The sequence below is a fragment of the Corythoichthys intestinalis genome, chromosome 18 (assembly GCF_030265065.1).
Source record: "Corythoichthys intestinalis isolate RoL2023-P3 chromosome 18, ASM3026506v1, whole genome shotgun sequence".
NCBI classification, from domain to species: domain Eukaryota; kingdom Metazoa; phylum Chordata; class Actinopteri; order Syngnathiformes; family Syngnathidae; genus Corythoichthys; species Corythoichthys intestinalis.
This window is the reverse complement of record NC_080412.1, coordinates 22,262,303-22,285,032: the sequence shown is the minus strand read 5'-3', so window position 1 is coordinate 22,285,032 and position 22,730 is coordinate 22,262,303. Positions and strand designations below refer to the sequence as shown.

The window sequence follows — 22,730 nt, the reverse complement described above, 5'->3', positions numbered from 1 at the left end:
AATTAACAAGATTGTAATTTATCTGTAATGAATGACAGTTGGTAGCAGATTGCATATCCATTATAACACTGCACACAAAACCCCAATCAAATATTACAGAGCTATGGGCACTAAGCCTTCAATACCTAAATATACTGTCCAATAGAGATACCTTGAAAAGTGTATGTTCCTTCATTATTTTCCCAATACTCCACCTTTCATGTCCACAGGACAACAGGTCGACATTTTTGTTTTTAGAGGCTTCAAATGATTTGCTCCAAATTGTGCCTTTGAAATTCGAGATTCACTAGCAGATACATGAGTATAGCAATGGAATAGATTTGTCTATTAGATCTGCAGTGTAAATTAGATAACTACCGTATTTGCTCAAATATAACATGGTGTTTTTTGCATTTAAACAAGACTGAAAAAGTGGGGGTCGTCTTATATTAGGGGTCTAGACGTTATACCCATTCACGACGCCAGATGGCGCCAGATATCATTGAATCAATGTTCTGTCATGACATAGCTCAACTACTCTCAAGTTAAGCCAGTTTGCATTATTTTATTTGCCTGGCTCTGCCAGACTATTCTCCCTGTATTTTTTTAAACACTGAGAGTATAGTCTGGGAACCAGCCCATTAACGGCCTCTCGAGCAGGTACAAAATCAATCGACAAATCAGATTCGTTTATTTGCGTGACATGTTCTTAAGGAGCAACGTCACTCTTGATTGTCGAAAGTCGTCTCCACAACACAGATGGTGAATGGGAGAGCCGAGAATATGTTCCAATCCACGGTAAAATCAGTTTTAAATTACCAAAAACACATCGACACGAGTCATTGACAACAGTCTGTCTCGCGCTAGCCATGTTGAATAAACTCCGCTCTCTTTGTATGTGTACTTCCGCGCGCAAGTCCCTCGTCCTTCCCTCGTCATTTTACTAACGTCACGTCTGCCCGTCGCTGATTGGTCCACTCCGCTGTCTGTTTGCTGTGGCTTGCTCCGCCCTGGAAATTGTATCCGCGTGAATGGTGGCCAGACTCAATAGCTGGAACAGCGGTGAGTCTGGTGTACCAGGCAATTATTTTATTGCAATGTTTTTCGTTATTCAAATTTGTTTCAAGACTACAGTTACAGTTAGACTTCACTTTGATGTTTAATGCAGTTATTGCAATTTTGTTGTTTTATCACAATAGATTGGTTTATTTAAATCTCAAAAACCAGAAGCCATTCATTTACGAATGTGATTGCACTTTAGTTTGCATATTTAAATGTTCCGATATTAAGATTTGAATGAGGCAAAATGACATGCTTTTTCTCTCAAATATATTGTTATAATCATTTGTTTCAGATGTACTGTAATTATTTTCTGTATAAAAATTAATTTCGTGTTCAAAAAGTCTTTTTTCAAACTTGAATCTTGAAAAAGAGGGCGTCGTCTTATAATCAGGGCTGTCTTATATTTGGGCCAATACGGTAGTTTGGAGGCAGCCAATTGATGACTAATTGATTTTTTTTCAGAAGTAGTCTTTCCATTGTGGAATAGTTACAATTACCCGGGGGGGGGGGGGGGGGGGGGGGGTACAGTGTAACAGTGCAAATCGTCAAATAAAATCTGATCGAATAATGCATCAGATGATTACATATTATTGCACAAGCAACCACTTTTAAAAAAATAAAATAAAAAGGGAAAAAGATCAATTAAATAAATTTGATTGTGTGCATTCAAGGTCTGCCACAATGAGGTAGGAAATATTTTTAGGACTAAACCCACCTTGGAAGGGGCTGGATGCCTGCTGAGCCAGAGTGAGATGCTCCTCTGTCAGATGGTAAACGGGCTGGTGCTGGTTGATCTCCACGCTAGTACATACGTTACTCTCACCATGCAAGAAGAAGGTGAAGGCGCAGGATAGGTGCTCGCTGTAAAAAGAAAGAGGATAGAAATTAGTCACTTAGGATGCATTACTTAGTACAATTAATAATACATACAGTACAGGCCAAAAGTTTGCACACACCTCATTAAATGCAACACAAATGTAGGTCCCAACCAGAGGTGGGTATAGTAGCCAAAAAATTTACTCAAGTAAAAGTAGTGTTACTTCAAAATAATATTACTCAAATAAAAGTACTCTTCCAAAAAATGTACTCAAGTACAAGTAAAAAAAGTATCCAGTGAAAAGAATACTCAAGTAGTGAGTAACATTGTGAGTTACCGCTTATTTTTGTTACATTTTTTTTTAAACAATGGTATTGTTTTTCTCAGCACAAACTTATCTATATGAATTGTTGTTGTAATGATACTTTACATTAACCCATTACATAACCACATCAAGCCAAAGAAATAACAAAAAAGACAAAAATGAAGCATTATTCGTCCAAGAGCATAAGTGCCCTCTGGTGGAGAAAATAGTTCCTAGTTTGAATAGTGAATAGTTCCTTCAAAGTTACTATTATGAAATTAAAAGGATCATATCTCTGGTTTTCCGTGGTCAATCGGTGCCAAATAAAAACTGGGAGAGAGGTTTAAATCAGCAATTTCGAGTCATGTTGAGGGCAGCGCTCTAGGTCAAATACTTCATTTTTTACAGTAATTTAAAGACGCCACGTGATTGAGCAGGCTGGCGTGAGCATAGAACGCCAAGCTTGCGTCTGATTGGTGTAATGGAGTCATGTGATTATTGTTGCGACGTCTCTTGGTGAAATTAGTAGAATTCCCTGGCAAAAAAAAAAAATCTAAAATGTAGAATAAAGAGTAAATATGTAACGACCATAGTGTAGCCCAAAGTAGCAGAGTAAGAGTTGCGTTTTTTCTTTACAAATCTACTCAAGTAAAATCTACTCAAGTAAAAGTATGGTTTAGTAAAACTACTCTTAGAAGTACATTTTTCTAAAAAAAAAAAAAAAAAAAAAAAAAAAAACTCAAGTAAATGTAACGGAGTACATTTAACCCGTTACTACCCACCTCTGGTCCCAACCCTATTAATAAAGTAATAAGTTCCACTAATCAACCCTGAAAAGGCATACCTGTGAAGTCAAAAAACATTTTAGGTGACTCCCTCTCTAAACTCATCAAGAGAATGGCAAGAGTGTGCAAAAAAAGTCATCAGAGCAAAGGGTGGCTAACTTAAAGATACTAGATTATACATATTTTTAATTATCTCGCCATTTTTTGCTAAGAATATAATTCCACACCTGTTCATTCATATTGCATCATTACATTCAGTGAGAATTTACATTGTAAATAGTCATGAAAATAAAGAAAAAATGCATGAATGAGAAGGTGTGCCCAACATTTTGGCCTGTATTGTATAAGACAAAATGGAGAAAAAAATAAAGAGAGAAATAAAAAAGAAAATAATAAGATTTGTATAAAAATATAAATTTTAAAAAATGTGCTTAAAAAAGAGAATATTACAGAAAATAAAAAGCATAAATTCATCCTCTAGTGATTTGTTATGATCCATGAAGCTAATTTTTTTCAGCCCATTTATTCACCTTTTATATCTTATTTCAACAAGACAGTATTAATCACAGTATATTTTGACGAGCGACGGCACATACAATCCATGTTCCCCTTCAAGGTCCTTGCATACAAGCAAATGCGCCCTTGTTGCAATGTGTCATCTGTCAGACAAAAGGACAATCCCCAACTAACTCAGTTTTTTTTCTTTTTACAATGAGCTCAGCTACAAGGGTACTTTCTCCCCCATTCACAGCGGCTCTGGTTACGACAATGCCTGTCTGTGCCAGTGTGACCTCAACAGCTCACCAAAAGTGACACGAAGAAAAATCGGAAAAGAGCGAGGCAGTTGGAACGGGGAGCGGGGATAGGAAAATGGCTTTCCTGCTTCATTCAGGCCCGTCTTGTTCGACATACAAATGCACACAGAGAAAGAAAGAAAATGCAAGTGATGGCTAGCCAATTGAAAATGAGCACACTGCGCTTGGAAGTGGATCAAAGACGGCTGTTTCCTTACAGAATTTGATGAAACAAATAGAAGTCTTTTCCCTCTGATTCTCGCTCTTGCATACCTACTTTGCAGAGGATTAAGAAAAGGAGTAGATCGGAAGGCGCCGCAATGAAGATGTTGCGAGAGCACTTCAAATAAGATAATACCGACAACATAGTGAGCTGCCCTAAGCTTGTGCCCGCGGAGACTTGTATTCAGTCTAATATCATTTTCCTCATTCCGTCATTTTGCTTTAAAAAGGAAAAAAAATGTAGGGATGCTCATTAGTTGAATGCATGGTATTCAAATTCACTCACTAAAGCGGTCTATAGCTGGAAGCAATAAAGCTGATGAAGGTTAGTTACAGACTTGCATATCCACTGCAGTACTATTACATCAACTGTATCATCTGAAAGCACATATTTCACAATCAAAATACTGTATATTAAGAAAAAATCTGCCTTTAGGAAGAAAACTAGAACATATAGATTTTCTCCAGAATTTCCAATATACAAATAACTTAAAGAACAGAACTGTAGTCGCTTTACCTGGTTAAGCAAATCGGTCAATTAAGGTTTCATCAACTCATACAAGCTGGATGGAAAATGGTAGAATCAAAACATACATGCTAGGTTGATTGAACACAAGGGAGTAGGTTTGCAACTTTTCAGGATGCTCAAATTGTCCCCACCAACTTTTAAGCAACCTTACTTGCATTATATTATGAGTTCAGTTAAATAGGAAATTTAGATTGTCTTCCCATATAGAGGTGTGCGAAATTTCCGATTCTTAGATTATTCGCGATGCGGCTGTGGAAGATTCGAGAACAATTCACAAACATCCAAATTCCGATTATTGAAATATGTCAAGTAAAGCGGAAGTAAAGCACACTCAGCGTGCCGTGTGGTCTTCGGGACGCAATGAGGAACGGAGCGAAAGTAGCTAAACATCATGCTTGTCATTACCCGGCCCCTCGGGTAATGCCAATGCTCAACTCACGGCTCTAGCTCAACTCATGCCGCGAGATAAAAAAACAACAACATACCTGACTGCTGCAGACAGCTGCTACAAAGTACGTCCACATAATGTTAAGGTAGATATCGTATTCATATAGGACTAGATTCAGAATAGACTCAGTGGCGATAGCAGCACATTTGCAGAAAGCTAGATGCAGGCGTTAGTAAATGGCCGCCATCTTAAAGATATATGCGTGGAAAGTTAGAATGTCGGATGCTCTGTTTGCAAGCGGGGAAAGCGGCACGAAGCCAAAAAAAAGCGCACCAGAGTGTCCAAAACATTGACTTATTTCAAAGAAACAAAGGAGAGTACACTCTTCTGTCCTGTCTCTTCAATGCCAAGCTTGGCTGCACGTCGGCCGTGAATAAACACCTCAAGCGCCTTCACCCAGTTTGTAATTTAGTTTTTTCATTTTTTGTACACCAGAGGGTGCTGTCGCCTTACTAAATAATAATGTTTCATTGACAATGGGCCTATAAGTGCTATTAGTATTGTTCTTAATGCTAATTGAAAGGTTTATTTCATGTTATGGTTTATGTTATGGTATAGAAAATTATATAAGGTTAAAAGGTCATAAATATATACATTATATACAGTGATTGCACTCAAGGGAGAGATTGTCAATGATAAGGTAATAAATTAAGGTAAAGGCAAATCATATAGGCAATTCATTGATATATAAATAAGATTTAAAAGGAAAAAGGTGAAAAGTTTTTGTTAATTTCTAATTGTGTTCTCTTACGGTGTGTTTACATCAAGGATGGAATGAAAGTTGTAAACCATCAGTTTAAGAGACCATCTTTTCAATTGGGATGCTACACTAGTTAATTCTATCAGCATTTGAACTCATTGTTTATTTGTGATTTATTATTGTTATTTACGTGTTTATTTGTACTTTAATAAATAATTTGAGTGTTCCAATATGTTTTTTGTGAATTGATAAGCGTCAACAAAAATTTCATTGCTAAATTAGTTTTTTAAAAATTTCTTTTTTAAATAATTAGATTAGTCGACTAATCGTAAAAATAGTCGGCTGACTAATCGGGAGAAAATTAGTCGTTTGGGACAGCCCTAGAACACACAACTAATTTTATTACTGAAAGTCCAACCTGCATCTAATTTAGCATAACATTGAACTGTGTGAACTTGCTAACCTGCAAAACTTGATTAGGAAGCTGCTTAGAGAGAAGTGTCCTGTATGTGTTTCCTACTGTTGACATTAATTAAACTGTGAGAAATGTAGTGAACTCTGCTGGAAACAATAGAACCAGAAAAATGTGAGCAAGAAGCTGCTTAGAGAGAGAAGTCCCGGTCTGTGTTTCACAGGAACGTGTTGACAGTCACAAAAAAAGTAGTATTTAAATGAATACATGTGCATTTGCTGTGGTTTAGTACAATAACTTTATAGAAGGACCACGTCCTCTTTTTGTCACTTTTTTTCTGTGACTTCCACACACCCCTCTGCCAGTCGCCGTTTAATCCGGCTGAGAGTGTCTTCGCTCGGCTTCATCGCCGCTAGAACTAAGCCCACTCGCCTGGCTCTTGATCGATTCCACTTGTTGCACAAGTAAACGCCGAGTGTTATTTTAAGGGTAGAGAGATTGTAATAGCCTTGTAAAGAGTTTTATTAGTTTCGGCGTTGTTGTGAACAAACACATCAAGATCTCATTTTTCCAGTGTCCCAAACTTGCCGTGAGTTGCAATTTCTGATGGGGTGCAAAATCTGACAGAACACCTGGAACGCACCCTGCCACGGGGTTTCAGAATCGGCACCTTTCAAACTAAATGTCTCCAGCCTCCAGGGTTGTAGAACCAATGCCAAGCTAAGGGCATTAATCGAAAATTAATGATTTTTTTTTTTTTTTTTTTTTTAATATGAACAAAAAATTAATTATATGTATGTGCAGTTTTCGGCCTTTCGTTTTTTTCGGCCAAATGTCTCCAATATTCAGTTTCGGCCCAGAATTTTGCTTTCGGTATATCCCTCATTAAACATGTAACTTTGCAACATTAATTGTAATCAGTTCGACTGTGGTAGTCAGTCTGTTCATTCAAAACTTTCTCTCAACATTCATTTTCAATAAAAGTAAAAATATATTTAAAAAGAAAAAAACACACACACAATAAGAACATTTCAAAGTCCCGTAGGAAAACTACTTCAAAATTAAAAGGCATACATACTGTATGTTCCAGTCAGCTGAAAAGGGCAAGTTAAAGAAAGGAAAAAAAGGATGTCAATAGCACTTCTACTGATTCTTGATGTAATGGAGCATGTGCTCAATGTCAGGCTCCTTCTAAAATACCTTCGCTACTCACAATGTGCGTAATGTTCACCCAAGCCAACCAGCATAGGAAACTGGCTTGAGCCAATTTATTTTTAATAAAATGATTCTATCAGTCATTACCCAAATCTTATGATCATTGGCGGGGCCCGGAACATAAATTTAAAGCTTTCCCGTCCAGCTTGTCTTCTTTATCATCATTACTAATCTTCGCAGCGTGGTTAGCCACCTGTCCATTTTATATAAAATTCAGCTCTTTTATGCGAGAAGACACAGCTTTCCTCACTCGATGCACGCATTGAACTTAAAAAGGAATAGGACCCACTTTTAGGAAAATAACTTGATCTTTGATGAGAGCTGCTTGTTACTGATTGTTGTTGTTGACTGTTGTTGTTGATTGTTACTTTTACACATATCATCTTACACTAAACTTCAACTTATCAACAGATTCCAGAGTGTATAACGCGTAGTTTTATGACACTATTCCTTTGAAATCAAGGGCGTAAGTGGGAACGGGAGAATAATAATTGCTCCTTTCATCGTTAGGTGGTTATAGCTATAACCAGTGATGAACAGGAGAGAGGTGGAGAGAGAGGTGGGACTGTGAAAAGACCATTGTGGAATGAGGCCATATGCTGATACAACCCAAGCCTTTGTTTCAGGAGTTGTAATGTGAAGGACCCAATCATAGAGCAGTAAATTATACCTGGCTCTTTTGACTCCTCCAGTTTTGGAAGTTGTAACCATTACCACGGGCAGAGTATCTATACAAATAGGCCTGTCGCGATAACAAATTTTAATGGACGATATATTGTCTCATAAATTATTGCGATATGCGATATTATTGCCTTTTTTTTATTTTTTATTTTTTTACCTATTCAAACATGAATATAGTGACAATGCATCCTAATAAATCACATATTGAAATGCAATAAACTGGTATTCTTCAATAAAACACAAGCTATATTAAAATTTATAAATACGTATTTTAAACAAAAAACACAATGCATAACGAGTCATTTTAAAGCTTGTTAGTAGGGTTGTTCCGATCATGTTTTTTGCTCCCAATCCGATGGTTTTAGTTTGAGTATCTGCCGATCCCGATATTTGCCGATCCGATTGCTTTTTTTTTTTTGCTCCCGATTCAATTAGAGCTGAAACGAATACTTGAGCAACGCGAGTAACTCGAGTTTAAAAAGTGATCCGAGTAATTTTATTCACCTCGAGTAATCGTTTATTTTGACAGCTCTAAGCATCACGTTTTGCTCGGACTACTTTTAATGCGGGACAACGCGGTGATGTCATGTGCGTAGAGGAAGAAAAAAACAAAACAAAAAAAAAACAAAAAACACAAAAAACTTACTGCAGCCGACAGCCGGCACAAACGACGCCAACGTTGCTAAATACTAGCCCGCACGATGGTACGTTGGTAGCAGGTAGCATCTGAGATGAGTCTCATAGAAATCACATGTATGTTGAACTAGAGCAGGGCGGTAAACCGAAAATTTACCGTTACCGAAATTCTTCACGATGACCGACGTAATTTTGACCATGTCGGTAAATTCGGTAATTTAATAAAAGAAGAAAATATAGTCTTTTCATCCCGCTTGGACTCTGTGTTGTTCGGCTATGTTCATTCCCCTTTAAGAAACCAGACAGTGTGCTTACGTTTGGAGTCACATGGTTTTCAGGAAGCCAATCAAACAGAAGCCCGGTAGGCTAACGCTAGCTGCTAACGCTAGCTGCTAACGCTACAAGTAAACGGGATGAAGTCGGGCTTAAGTTAGCTTCGCCAAACTTTCACCCGACATTAAGTAAACTCTTGACGGGTTCCAGATAGGGATGGAAAAACCGAGGCTTTCTGAAACAATGAACCACTTTTAAGACATTTGCCCTAAATTGAATCACAGTTTAACACACTGCAAGAGCCCCATCTACTGGATAAACAGTGCACGTTTCTTTTTAAACGTAAAGTTGACAAATTGCCTCAGCATTACATATCTTCAATAGAATTAAGTGGATGTCTTCTAACCAGGAGATTGTGTCGTCATTAAGTGTGATTTACACAATTAAAGTTGACCTCTTTAAGCCTGTGTCATTGCTTTTGTCTGTGAAGATGTGTTCAAAGCAGTATTTGTAATACACGACAGTGCTAGTCTTGTAAGTGGCTCGTCCTAGATGACGGGGAGTAATTATGTATTGCTTATTTTTTGTAAAAATTACAGTACAGTAAGCACAGTGCTTGGGAACAGGAATATTATTTATTGCATACTGTAAGGATTTCTAAAATCATAAGATGTAAATAACTGAGCCGAATAAAAGAAAGGAAAGGTTTGTGAAACATTTTATTTTTTAATTAAGTATAATTTCTGGGGGGCAGGTGGATGTGTCGTATTTGTATCTATTCTAAATATCTAAACGCATGCCACTATCTAGTGTATAACAATGCGGAATGAATTTAATGAAATTCAAGTGATGATATTTTTCAAGTCATACAAGCTGTTATAAATGTTCACACAAGAATTCTTATTGTTTACAAGATTTTTTTTTTAATACTTAATGTTTAGACTGCATGTGCAATTTTTAAATTGAAAGCTGGTAAATACATTTAACGAGAAACTGTTAATTTGTATTCCATGCATTGATTCAAATTTTCAAATTATATAACAGTTTGCTTGGCGAATTTATCGTCATTTATCGTTATCGAGGTAAATCTGCTCAATTTATCATGATACGTACTTAAGGCCATATCGCCCAGCCCTATGTTGAACTAGATGCGAAATGACAGACTCGGCCGCGTTAGTAAACAGCCGCCATCTTAAAGCAGTAGAGCGCTAAGCGCTAATAAAGAGCGCTAAGCGCTAATAAATAAGATTAACATTACTGTCACTAGCTAACGTAACGTTAGCCCTGCGGAGGGCTAGGTTTCTATTAATTATGACCACTGTCGATGCGTGGCTAACGTGCCTTACATACAGGCTTTAACATAACAGCGTTGTGGAGTGATGAGGGTGTAAAATAAAAACTCAATAATGCTAACTATCAATTTTAGCTCAGTAGTCATTGCAGGATAAAACACCAAGTAGCACTGGTCCCTAATGTGCTCCAATACAGCCTGTATAATACATTTATTTTGAACACTGCAAAAACTCAAAATCCTATCAGGACTTACAGTTTAGACTAACTTAAAACTTAACTAGAACTTAAAAATGGCTTGACACAAATAGAAATTCAATTGAAACACGTGGGAAAAAATCCCAACTTTTAAGTGATGTGTGTTATCAAGCGTAATGGCATTTTTAGGTATATATATATATATATATATATATATATATATATATACATATATTTTTTTTAGATAAGATCTAAAGGTTTTTATATATATATATATATATTTTTTTTTTAAATAAGATCTAAAGGTTTTTTGAGTGAAAGCAGTGAATTAGTCTTTTTTTTTTATTCTAGTTACATCTGATATGCAATTGTTGGCTGTTTTCAACAATATACATCGAAAATAAAGACGTTGATTGACTGAAAATGGTTCAAGATTAGATGAAATGTCTTGTTTTCTCATGTATATTTATAATTGCTCTTCACCTAAAAATATATTTGTTTTATCTGATTACTCGATTAATTGATAGAATTTTCAGTCGATTACTAAAATATTCGATAGCTGCAGTCCTAGATTCAATTCCAATCATTCCCGATAATTTTTCCCGACCATATACATTTTGGCAATGCATTAAGAAAAAAATGAATAAAACTCAGACGAATATATACATTCAACATACAGTACATAAGTACTGTATTTGTTTATTATGACAATAAATCCTCAAGATGGCATTCACATTATTAACATTCTTTCTGTGAGAGGGATCCACGGTTAGAAAGACTTGTGACTGTATATTGTGACTAAATGTTGCCATCTAGTGTACTTGTTGAGCTTTCAGTAAATTATACTGCAGCCATGCCCCAATGCATGCTGGGAAGTGGAACCATGATGGGAAGTGGAACCATGACTGTGCGTCGTGCTACCAATGGATATATTTTCTCTGCTTTGAGAAATAACTTAAGGTGTTAAGACAAAGATCAATTGCCTCCTTGCTTCCCCACATTGCTTCCCATGATTTTTCAAATCATAGGGAGATTGCAAAGCTTTAGCCATTTGAATAAAGGCTCCAAAGGCTGCCAAAATTCACTCTACTCAATTAGCGCTGCCTTTTATCTCTCTATATAGGTAAAACGGCGTCATTACAGATTGAGCGCGACAATGAGTGAGAGGGTCGTGCAGCGCATACATTAATTGCATTAATTATTTCAACGTGACGCATTTTTTAACAAATTAATTGCCGCCATTAACGGGATATTTTTAATAACCCTACCTTAAGCCTAGACTAAAGACTCTGGATGAGTATAACATATTATGTCTGTAACGTTAAATACAATTAGAAAACGATTTAATTAAAATATATATATATATATATATATTAAAAAAAGGCATGGCCGATATTTTTTTGCCGATTCCGATACTTTGAAAATGACGTGATCGGACGCCGATCGATCGGGACATCTCTACTTGTTAGGTGCAGAATATGAAATAGGTGAGAAAGCCACTGGGGAAAGCCACTGTCATTTTTGTTGTCTGCCAATTAGAGCCCATTAAAAGTGTTAATTTGATCCAAAATGACTGTCATCTTTTCCTGCAAAGTGTGCATGCAACAAATTTGAAGCCAAATTATTATCATTTATTACATCATAGTAACATTGCCAATCAGATTTTTCATAATGGATGTCATTTTAAATTTATTCTTAGTGTAGAATCTGAAGTATATGCGATTGCCTCCAGTAATCTGAACATGACATGCTTTTATTTTGAAATGTTGACCAGAAGTATGTTTGCTAAGCTACTAACCGTAACCTTTACACTCAGTAAAAAGAAACAAAACAAAATGCACTTCTCTTTCGTCATGCATGTTGTATCAGTAATAGATTTTTTCCTTTGTTCGCATCACTAGCAAATTCTTCAATTCAGCGAGTTTTCATGTTTTATGTGTCACTTTATAACCGCAATTTTGCACTGTGGAGAAGACTGTCAATGTTTTATAGCAGACTAAAGTGGTTAGTACATTGTCTTTTTTCCATCAGCCTCAATGTAGCAATGCTAACGTTTTACAATGTTTAACGCAGAAGTGTTTCCTTATTTTGTATGCCCGAACTTTAATTCCACGGCGTGTTGATGGCCAATAAACATCTGTGAAAGCTACTGGAGTCTCATACGTAATCATCGCACACGTGTGCCGAGTGCACGCACATATGTATGCACGCACGCACGTGGCGATAAAACACAGCCGGGAAATTACCACACTCATTTTTATTTATCGTGCGATAATTTGACTTATTTCATATTGCGACAGGCTTATATACAATATTAACCCTTATACATTTTATATCTATACTGTAAAACATGGAAATAAAACAAGATGGACAACATCAGAGGGCTGTAAGAAAACAGAGACAGACAACAATGGAGAGATAGGGTGCATTGCATTCTGCAGACCTCAACAGAAATGCTGTCTATGACTCTCCTCTCACTAGCACAGAATACCTTACACAACACGTTCACATGCGTCTGTGCATAATGTGCTTAAGGGAGCGGCATACCATCTGTGGCTCAAGCAGCAGAGGCGCAAACAAAACCAGCACGTTCAAATTTCAAATGGATACACAAAATCTGCAAAAATGTCTATAAATCAAAATACTACCCGTGGTGGGGAGATGTGTAAGTATTTTAATCAGTCAGTGGTGCAGTCCCTCATTGCTAAATCTGATTACTATTTAGGCTAATTTATTTTGCAGTTCAGCAAGATTCAATATTGAACAGCTGAGTACAGTCACATCTGAGTAAAGGCTGAGTCACACGTTGTCAACAGGTGTGTAGTTGGCATCTGACGAAATGAAGGCCAAAACAACAACAACGTCACGTGGCATGTTTTCTCGTATCTATGTCACCTATGGACAAACAAAGGGGTTTAGAACAGAATCCCTCTAAGTCCTGATGCCAGAGGTTGGTAGTAACGCTTTACATTTACTCCGTTACATTTACTTTTTGTGAGGCATGTACTTCCAAGAGTAGCATTGCCAGGCCATATATTTACTTTCCACATTACTCCATCATACCAATCTGATGTAACAATACAGTCACATGACCACACACAAGGTTGCAGTCGGAAGTCCTTTAACTACGCCAACAAGTTCACTAACGTGGCGTCTTTAAAACACTGTAAAAATTCAACTATTTGACAATAGGGTTAGCATTAATCGAAAGCGCTGATTTCCTCCAACCTCCCAGTTTTAATTTGGTACCAATAGTCCATGGAAAACCGGAGATACGATTGTTTTAATTTCATGGTAGGAAATATGATTTTCTCCACTAGAGAGCACTTATGCGCTGTGGAAGGATGTTTTTTTTTTTTTTCATTTTTGTAGGTTTTTCTACAGTGGGAAAACCCATTGGCAGTGTATCAAATACTTGTTCTCCCCACTGTAATAGCTTACCGCACGAATGCTATTTTTAGACCGTGACGTCGCTATCGTAACCCGGAAGTGGGTCAACATGGATACTCCCTCGCATACAACTCATGTTATTCCTTCTTGTTTTCTGCTGGCAATCTTTCAAACAAGAACATGCGAGTAAACACTGATGCTATGGAACTTGTAGAAACGACTCTAGACATTACGACATGTAAAGGATGTTTCTTCATGTTTTCCGAAGATAAAAAAAGAGGGAAAAATGCGAACAATGGATGAACTTGTGCTGACGTCCAAAAGACCAGTTTAATGGTAACAAAGTGAAGCCATTCTCCTTCATATGCATATAGTGGTAAAGAATAGATTGTTGCAACAGGATAATATCATTGTCAGTGGCGTAAGGATTGCACACAAGAAAAAGGTGTCGATAAAAAAGCTACCGCTGGATCAGGTCGGCTCTTTTTCCCGTCTTTTTCAAACCTCGACACTCAAGGCATCTCTTAAACTGAACATTTGTAAGTTCTTCCACATCTTTACCAGTGAATTTGGCACCAGGGTCATCATTTTCAGACAGAATTGGTAGGTTTAGCTAAGTAAACATCTCGTTCGCACACTATTCCCGTGCATTTAGCATTAGGTCCAAACGCGAGCTTGACCCGCCTAGCAACAATTGCTATTATCATGAATATTAATGAGCAAAAATGACGTGTTGCGTCCGGTACGCCACTGGAATTTGATGATTTTTGTGTATTTCTTTGGCCTATTATGTTCACGTAATAGGTTATAGTACAGTATAATAACAGTTCATATGGCTGACATGGGGCTGGGAAATAATTTGTATATATATTAGGGCTGTCAAGTTTATCGCGTTAATGGGCGGTAATTAATTTTCTAATTAATCACGTTAAAATATTTAACACATTTAACACATGCGCTGGACGACCCACTCATGCATTGCCGCTAACAGACTACAATGGCGTCATTTTATGTATATTGAGGCAGAGACAAGGTAGAGGAGTGTACTCAGGCATTCATTGGGGCCGCGCTATTTATTGGCGTAAGCTCTGGCATCTCTTCCACAACAATTATAGCTATTGGGGCGAGCGACGTGGGGGAAAATAACATCCTGTATTGAACACAACGCAGAGAAGATATACCATTTGCAGCCACCACTGACAGTCATGGTTACCCAACTTACCATCATGCATTTGGGCGGAACAGTTAAGTCGCTACAGTATTATTTACTGAAAGCAACAACAACAAAAATAATATTCCTATCTCTCAAAAAAAGTAATGTTCACAAAAAGAAAAGCGCTCAATGCAAAGAGAACTGGCATTCCCAATCAAAATAGCTATGCAAAATAATACTCAGACTTTAGTCAAACTCTATTCAAACATTTCGTTTAGCTAAACAAATACACTAGATGGCAATATTTGGTCACAATGTACAAACTATCAGAGGTCTCGTACGTTGTGAAGTCAACACTCAAATGAACGTAAGGTACAATGAGCCCGGAAACTACGGCGTCAATTGAGGGGCAAAACGCATGAGAAAAACTTATCTAGATCTCTAATTAATTCAAAACTGGCCCTTGACACCTTGTGGTGTATTTGAATCAATACCTTCCACTATAGCTAGCTATTAGTTTATTTTTTTGATTGAAAATTTAAAAAATTTTATTAAAACGAAAACACAGAGGGGTTTTAATATAGAATTACTACAACTTGTACTCACATTTATCTTTTAAGAATTACAAGCCTTTCTATCCGTGGATCCATTTCACAGAAAGAATGTTAGTAATGTTAATGCCATCTTGTGGATTTATTGTTACAATAAACAAATACAGTACTTATGTGCAGAATGTATATATCTACCTTATCTTTCCATTCCAACAATAATTTACTGAAAAATATGGCATATTTTAGAGATGGTTTGAATTGCGATTAATTACAATTAATTAATTTTGAAGCTTTGATTAACTCGATTAAAAAAATTTAATCGTTTGACAGCCATAATATATATATATATATATATATATATATATACATATATATATATATATGTATATATATATATATATATATATATATATATACCACTGTTAAAAAATATATCAGACATTGTAAGCAGTTACCATACTCACAAGGTTACTCATGATGAGAGTATTCTTTTCACTTAATACTTTTTTTTTTTTTAACTTGTACTTGAGTTACTATTTTTGAGATGACCACTTTTATATATATATACTTGAGTAATATTATTTTAAAGTAATGATACTCTTAATTCAGTTCAGTTTTTGGCTACTCGACTCGACGATATTAGAACATGCACACACCCAAAAATGTATGTAAAATTCTACACGGTAGAAAAAAAACATGATTAACTGTGTGGAGAAGGTCCTAAATGATCAGTGGCTCCAACCCAGCAAGAATGCTATACGATAGCCCAGTGAGTATTTGAAGAAGTGTAACAATATGGCAAGGTTGGTACATTTGCTGTCAGCTGTCTATTCATGGAAGTGAGGAGCCAAATGCCAGCGGCAAGTTTTGTGGATGCAGGAAGACATCAGAAGGACTGAATGGAGCTGACAGACACTATCATTGACACATGGATAGACAGCAGTCTGGCAGATGACCAACCAAAGTTAAAATACAGTATGTTAATACAAAAAAATGACAGGCGTAATCCTGTTATTTGCTTGACAATCCAGAGAAAACAGAATGAATATGTTAAAAAAAAAAAAAGGTTCTAAACTCAGTAGGGGTAACATTTAGAATGTGTTTTGTAAGTAAATTAGTTAGTTATTTTGGTGTTTGTACGTACACTTGATAAATACTGTATGTCCCAAGATGTCAGCACAAAATCCAATTATGTGAATTTTCAATACACCTGTGGCATTAGGCCAAATCCTTGCATCTCTGCAACTATTCAGGAGCGTAAATAAACAAATGCTTCATGTTTCAGTCTCTTAACTACGGAAGAGGGTTAGAGCCACTGAAGGAAAAAAAAAAAAAGGTGGCCAAGATTCTGACTTTAAAGTGAGAATTCTGACTTTAAAATGATAATTCTGACTTTATTCTCAGAATTCTGCAAATAGTGAGGAGTCTGACTTTATTCTCAGAATCTTGGCCACAGTATTTTTTTCTTCTTCAGTGGCCCCAATCCTCTTCCTTATCTTAACATTGCATCTTCAGTTTTTAATACTTTAAATGGGTCAATCAATATGAATAAAAGACCAGTTTTGGATTGACTAAGAGTAAAAAATTGGAGGAAAAATATGAAATTGACCAAATGCAGATAATTTTGAGGGTTCTGTCAGAAAGTGTCTATTTAAATCTCCTATAGTACATCCAAGCAAAAATGAAAATATTTCATTTATCATTTTGATTATAAACATTCTCCTTGCCATTTTGTCTTAATTACTTTAAGAACAATTAGTTAAAATCCATAAAAATCAGTAAAGCCTTTTCCTGAGCACTTTCTATATTACGATACATAGACTCCACCATCAATTGGCAAGACGGCTCCCACAGACATTGCGCCACGCCTTCCCGTAGCGGGCCGACCCAAGCAGAACGTTGAGTTGGCTTTCACTGTGATAAACTCAAACACATGCTGTGTTCTAACACCGGATTTAGGAGGAAACAGGACGACGGTTTTACTGCATATAAGCAGGCAGGAGTGTCTTTTTTTATTTGGTCGAGGATTCAACGTAATTATTATATTAAATAGTAGAGCTGGGAATCTTTGGGCACCTAACGATTCGATTACGATTACGATTCAGAGGCTCCGATTCGATTATAAAACGATTATTGATGAACCCCCCTCTTTTTTTTTTTTAATTTTTTTTTTTTTTTTAATGTTTTGTACATTAGTTCCAAAATTGTTCAAAAATCCTCTCAGGCTAAACCAAACTACTATTTATGTATCAAGTTAACATATAACAGTAAACAAATATACAATACTAACAGTAAATAAAATACTCCAGTCCCCATTCTGTATCAGCAGCTTTAAACTACATTCAATTAATTTATTGTTGTGAATCAACCGTTAGTTGTTAAAATTGCTCCCGTTATTCCATAATTTCCCTTCTGTCTACTTTTGACATGTCAAAGTTTTAAAACTGTTTCATCATTTAAAGATAGATTCAAGACAAGATTTTGCCGATTTAGGAGAATTTTAGATAAAAAGTTAATTTGATTCGCTACAACAGAGCCTTCTAGAAAAGTCTACTGCTTTAAGATGGTGGCTGTTTACTAACGCCGGCAAGTCCGTCATTTCGCATCTCTGTTCAATAACACATGTTCTAACACCGCCGTCTGTCATTTTGCATCTAGTTCTACATATATATGATATCTACTGTAGCCGTTTGTTCGTAGCAACTAGCAACCAGGCGTTGTTTGTAGCGGCTGTTGGCCGCTGTCAGGTATGATTGCTTTTTTTATCTAGCGGCATGAGTTGAACATGCTATTTACTCTCGGTCCGTTCCTCTTTGCGTCCCAAAGACCGCGCTGTCGGTGTTTTACTTCCGCTTTACCTGGTATAATTCAATAATCGGAATGCGAAAGTTTGTGAATCGTTCTCGAATCTTCCACGGCCGAATCGCTAATAATCTAAGAATCGGAAATTTCGCACGCCTCTATTAAATAGCATCCATGCACTTTGAAATGTTGTGGAAAAAAAACTCAATGGATGAAATTGGTGCAACTTTGACTTGAAATATTTACGTAAAATGAATGACAACTGCCCGTTTTTTGCTTTTACCCAAGAATCTAGACTGCTTTACGTTCATATCTATAGAAATTCCACGATTTAAGTAGTTATTTACAAGAATTTTCCAACTTAAAAAGCCCTTTGTTTCGAGATGGCCGCCAGGTTGGATTACAATAACGTAACTTTTGCTTGAAATATTTAGGTAAAATGAACGATAACTGCCCGTTTTTGTTGTTTTTTTTTTTTGCTTTTAACCAAGAATCTAGACTGTTTTACGTTCATATCTAAAGAAATAACGTGACATAAGCATTAATTTACAAGAATTTTCAACTTTAAAAGTTCCCTGTCTTGTGTCGGCCGTCTTGTAGGATTTTGAATATCTGCACATGACTTTTAAGTTGCTATTTCTGGCAAAAACTTATGTGATGTGTTAAATTTTGCTATTGATCCTGAAAATATAGGAGATTATCTCTGCATTTGGTGTGTTTTTTTTGTGCATATAGTTTAAAATCTGAGAATTTTATAGTCATTTTAAGTTTTGTTATACTTATATAAAAAAAAAATCAGGATTTTATTATGAAACGACTTTGAATTTTTTGATGCCGCTGCTCGTAGAGACTCATATATGCCCAAGGGAGGTGCCTTTTTTGTTTTTAGGTCACTAGTGGCAATGGTTTTGAAAATATTTGAATTTTGAAGTGTTTTAAAATAGCCCCCCTACGGATTGGCCCCGTATTCCGTCAACTGATAGTAAAGTCTATGTACAATAACATTATTAACTTTGGCAAAATATCTTATTTTGAGTTACTCTGTTTCCGCCCGCAAGTATCAAAAGCTAAAAGCTAGTCATTTCTTTTTGTAAGTATATCTTATGAGAAAAAAAGAAAAAAAATCACGACTGCTTTTAATTCTAAAGCCTCCCAGTGGATGCATTCGCGGTGCTGTTGCAACATTAGCATTTGTTAATGTAAACCTGAAGCAACAGAGCATCCTAATCCAACAATCCACTGTCTAAGCTGTTATAAATGAACACTCTTTATATTTTCTGCCTCGTGGGATCACTGCTTTACTGCCAAATGACTACAATTTTCCCGAGCCTCCTTCTTCATAGTGTTTACCCATTTGAGGCACCACTTGCTTGCATTCTTTAGATGGTCAAACCAAACACTTTTGCGTCCCAGTGTGGCAAGATTTGTATTTGCTAATATGATGGATTCATACAATCCTCGTGAGTATCTTTAATCAGCATTGTTAGATCTTAAGTGGCACTTTCTGTTAGTGATAAATGTCTATCATCATGAGTAGTTTTTAGGGAACTAAACAATCCATTTCGCCATCCAGTTTTAAGGGCAATATGAATGAAATTTGTGTATGTCAAGTGAGTGGCGTTGGACAATGAGGGGATGGGGGCATTAAAAGACGGGAGGAAAAAACAGGGAGACTGCAGATCTGTGACATTCCTGAAATGTTTGTTGGGCTTGGTGTGTCCGCAGCTAAGTACTGGGCTTCCGCTGCGATGAAGACCACTTCTGTGCGACAACAACTACGCGTGCCTCTTGCACTGGGAAGAGCCAGAACCCCATCTTTTGACATTTTGTGTTAGGACTTACAGCTGTCCCCTCTGGTCTGTAATGTCCATGGAAAACTGTCAGTTGTGCGGTTTTGCATGTTTTGGTCAGTTGTGTGGTGTTACGTGGGGAAAATTCCTGCACAGCATTACTTTACACTTTTTACGGAGTTAAAAGCTTCAAACAGATGCAAAAATAAACTTTTGACAGAGAATTACTGAAAAAGTCAGCCATGAAATTTATAGATAATAATTATCTCTACTGTTAATGCTGTCACTTTGTCACGATTATTTTTAGGTTAAATTAATAGCAATTTGAAAGCTTTTCATTTCCCGTAAGCTTCTTGTAGAGATCATAATAACTGACGTCCAGAAATTTTATCAGTTGAATATTGAATTATAAAGCCAGTTGAAGCCATTTTCAATTAGCAAAATGCAAACTGCTATGTATCATGACTGCGATTACCCTACAAAAATATATTTTTCCCACATAACACCACACAACTGACCAAAATGTGCAATACTGCACAAACTTCCCACAAACGCTCTTCAAACATACCCCGTTTACCTACTAATTCAAGCTAACTGTGAACAATTCAAGCTAACTGTGAACAAGCCTGCACAATATTAAGACCACCACATTCCTATTTCTAGAAAATTTTTCATTTTTATTTAATTCGTATTCTTATTGTCGCACAAATGTCACTGCTGACCTACTAGGACCTTGTTGCACTCATTTCAATCTACGCCATTTATAATCACTCCCTTTTAAAGCCGTAGTCTAAATATTTTCTTACCTGTCGTAATATTCTCCCCCACCCCGCTTTCTTAATTTTTCTCCTTAAATTGTTCTTATCTGTTTATCCTGGAGTGCCACGTCAAATTTCATTGTGTCACAATGTTCACTTTGTTGTATACAATCATGGCAATAAACACCATTCTATTCTATTCATTCTATTTTATTCTATTACCTTGGCTCAGAAAAATACCAGTTTAATTTAAAATGATATGGACAGATTGGTACCAAATTTCATCGATATATTCTGAACCAACCAGTAACTACATAGCATGGGAGCAACACAATACAAGTTAGCAAAGTTCGACAACATGCCAGACATGAAACTCTCACTACACCACTGAGCAACGAGTATTGAATCAGCTCAGTTGATAAAACAGGTTGTCCAGTAGCCAACAGGGGTGGTGTCAACAGGTCACTCTGACTATCCACTGTCAATGACAATGAACCCCTTATTTGTTCTCAGGGAATATGGCGGCAATTTAATAACAACAATGCATTGGGTTTTTATAGTGTGTTTTTTTTTTCAGGACACTCAGACACTTTACATTCATTTAGCGGTATTTACTCCACATTAGGTGGCGATAAACTACAATGATATACAATAAAGCTTAATGCTGCCCTAGGGCAGAGAGACAAAAGTGAGGCAGCCAATTTGCACCAGTGGCCCTTGTGAATGTGACATTAGCGGGCTAATCATCTTCTATATACAGCCAATACTTAAGAATGCAGAACGACTGCGGATTCAGTTGATTTTGTGGATTATTTTTTTTCGCATCAGGCCATCCCAATATGCTGCAGGCTTTTGTTGCTGCACCAGGGAGAGGCGTGTGAACCGAGAATGTGCTATTTTCGGCATTCATTCCCCTCTCTCCCTGCCCGCCGGAGACGCAGCAGAACGGCGAGCAGTAACTTGCTCGCCGCCTGGGGCTGGCCGATCGGTGAAGACAATTAACCCCGCCGACATGTGTGACATGAGTCGGGGTGGTTTTGTGTGATTTTTTGTTTTCGAAAGGCGAGAATAAAACTTGGAAAAACTGCTCGGTTCGGGTTAGCATGTCGGCTAGCTGTCATGCCTCCTGTTTTGTTTATGCTCTGCCCTCTGTCTCCGAAGCCAGGGCAGGGAAATGACAAAAGCCGGACTGACTATGGCGGCATAAAATACCGTTCGGGAGAGGAAGAAGTCTGCAGTTTTGACCATTATGCAGTAATTTTTACCTGTCGTCCTGAATAAATGCATTTTTAATGTTTCATATTCCATTTAGCACAAGACTTATTTGTCATGACATTTATTTAGTAATTGGGGAAAAATACTTAGATAAAAAGAATATCCTGTAAAAATATTCGAATAGAGAGATTGAAACAATCATGACATTTTGATGCTCGTTCTTTTGTTCCTCGTTCTTAATCTTCCCCCTCAATAGGCTGAATTCTAAATCAGATTAAATCGTTACCTTGCCGACGTCATCATCTAGCTGGGGACGCTAGAGCGCTATAATGACAGGCGGGGCTAAACAGCAGGTTAAAAGACTAATTTCTCGTCAACTGCGCTTTGCCAAATTGTTCTATATCGTCGAATCATCTTAAAATATTATTCTAATTCACATAATATTGCTATTTAAGATTTTTTTTAATGCTGTCACAGGCACTTTAATTAAGGTCCCAATCTGTGGAGATTCCTAGGTGTTCCCGCCAGGCAGAAATGGTGTACTAATGCTCTGATTCACTTAGAACTCCTATCACAATCTCTACATGGCACCCCACCACTTTCATCTGTTGGTCACAGCTTTAATTTATGTTTGGAATCCCAGCAACGCAATGCACCCTTTAATATCAAACACTAATTAGGCTTTTATGTACTCGGACAAAACAATATGCAGCCTTAATCCAAGAT

The 22,730-nt window shown here is 36.8% G+C and overlaps 1 protein-coding gene across 1 annotated transcript in view; it reads right to left on the bottom strand.

Annotated features, from left to right (window-relative positions):
* Positions 1–22,730, bottom strand: part of med13a (mediator complex subunit 13a) — a 167,903-nt gene that overhangs the window by 84,785 nt on the left and 60,388 nt on the right. Inside the window, exon 4 of the mRNA XM_057820128.1 lies at positions 1,757–1,902. Coding sequence (XP_057676111.1) covers positions 1,757–1,902 — 146 coding nt within the window. The remainder of the gene's footprint in view (positions 1–1,756; positions 1,903–22,730) is intronic.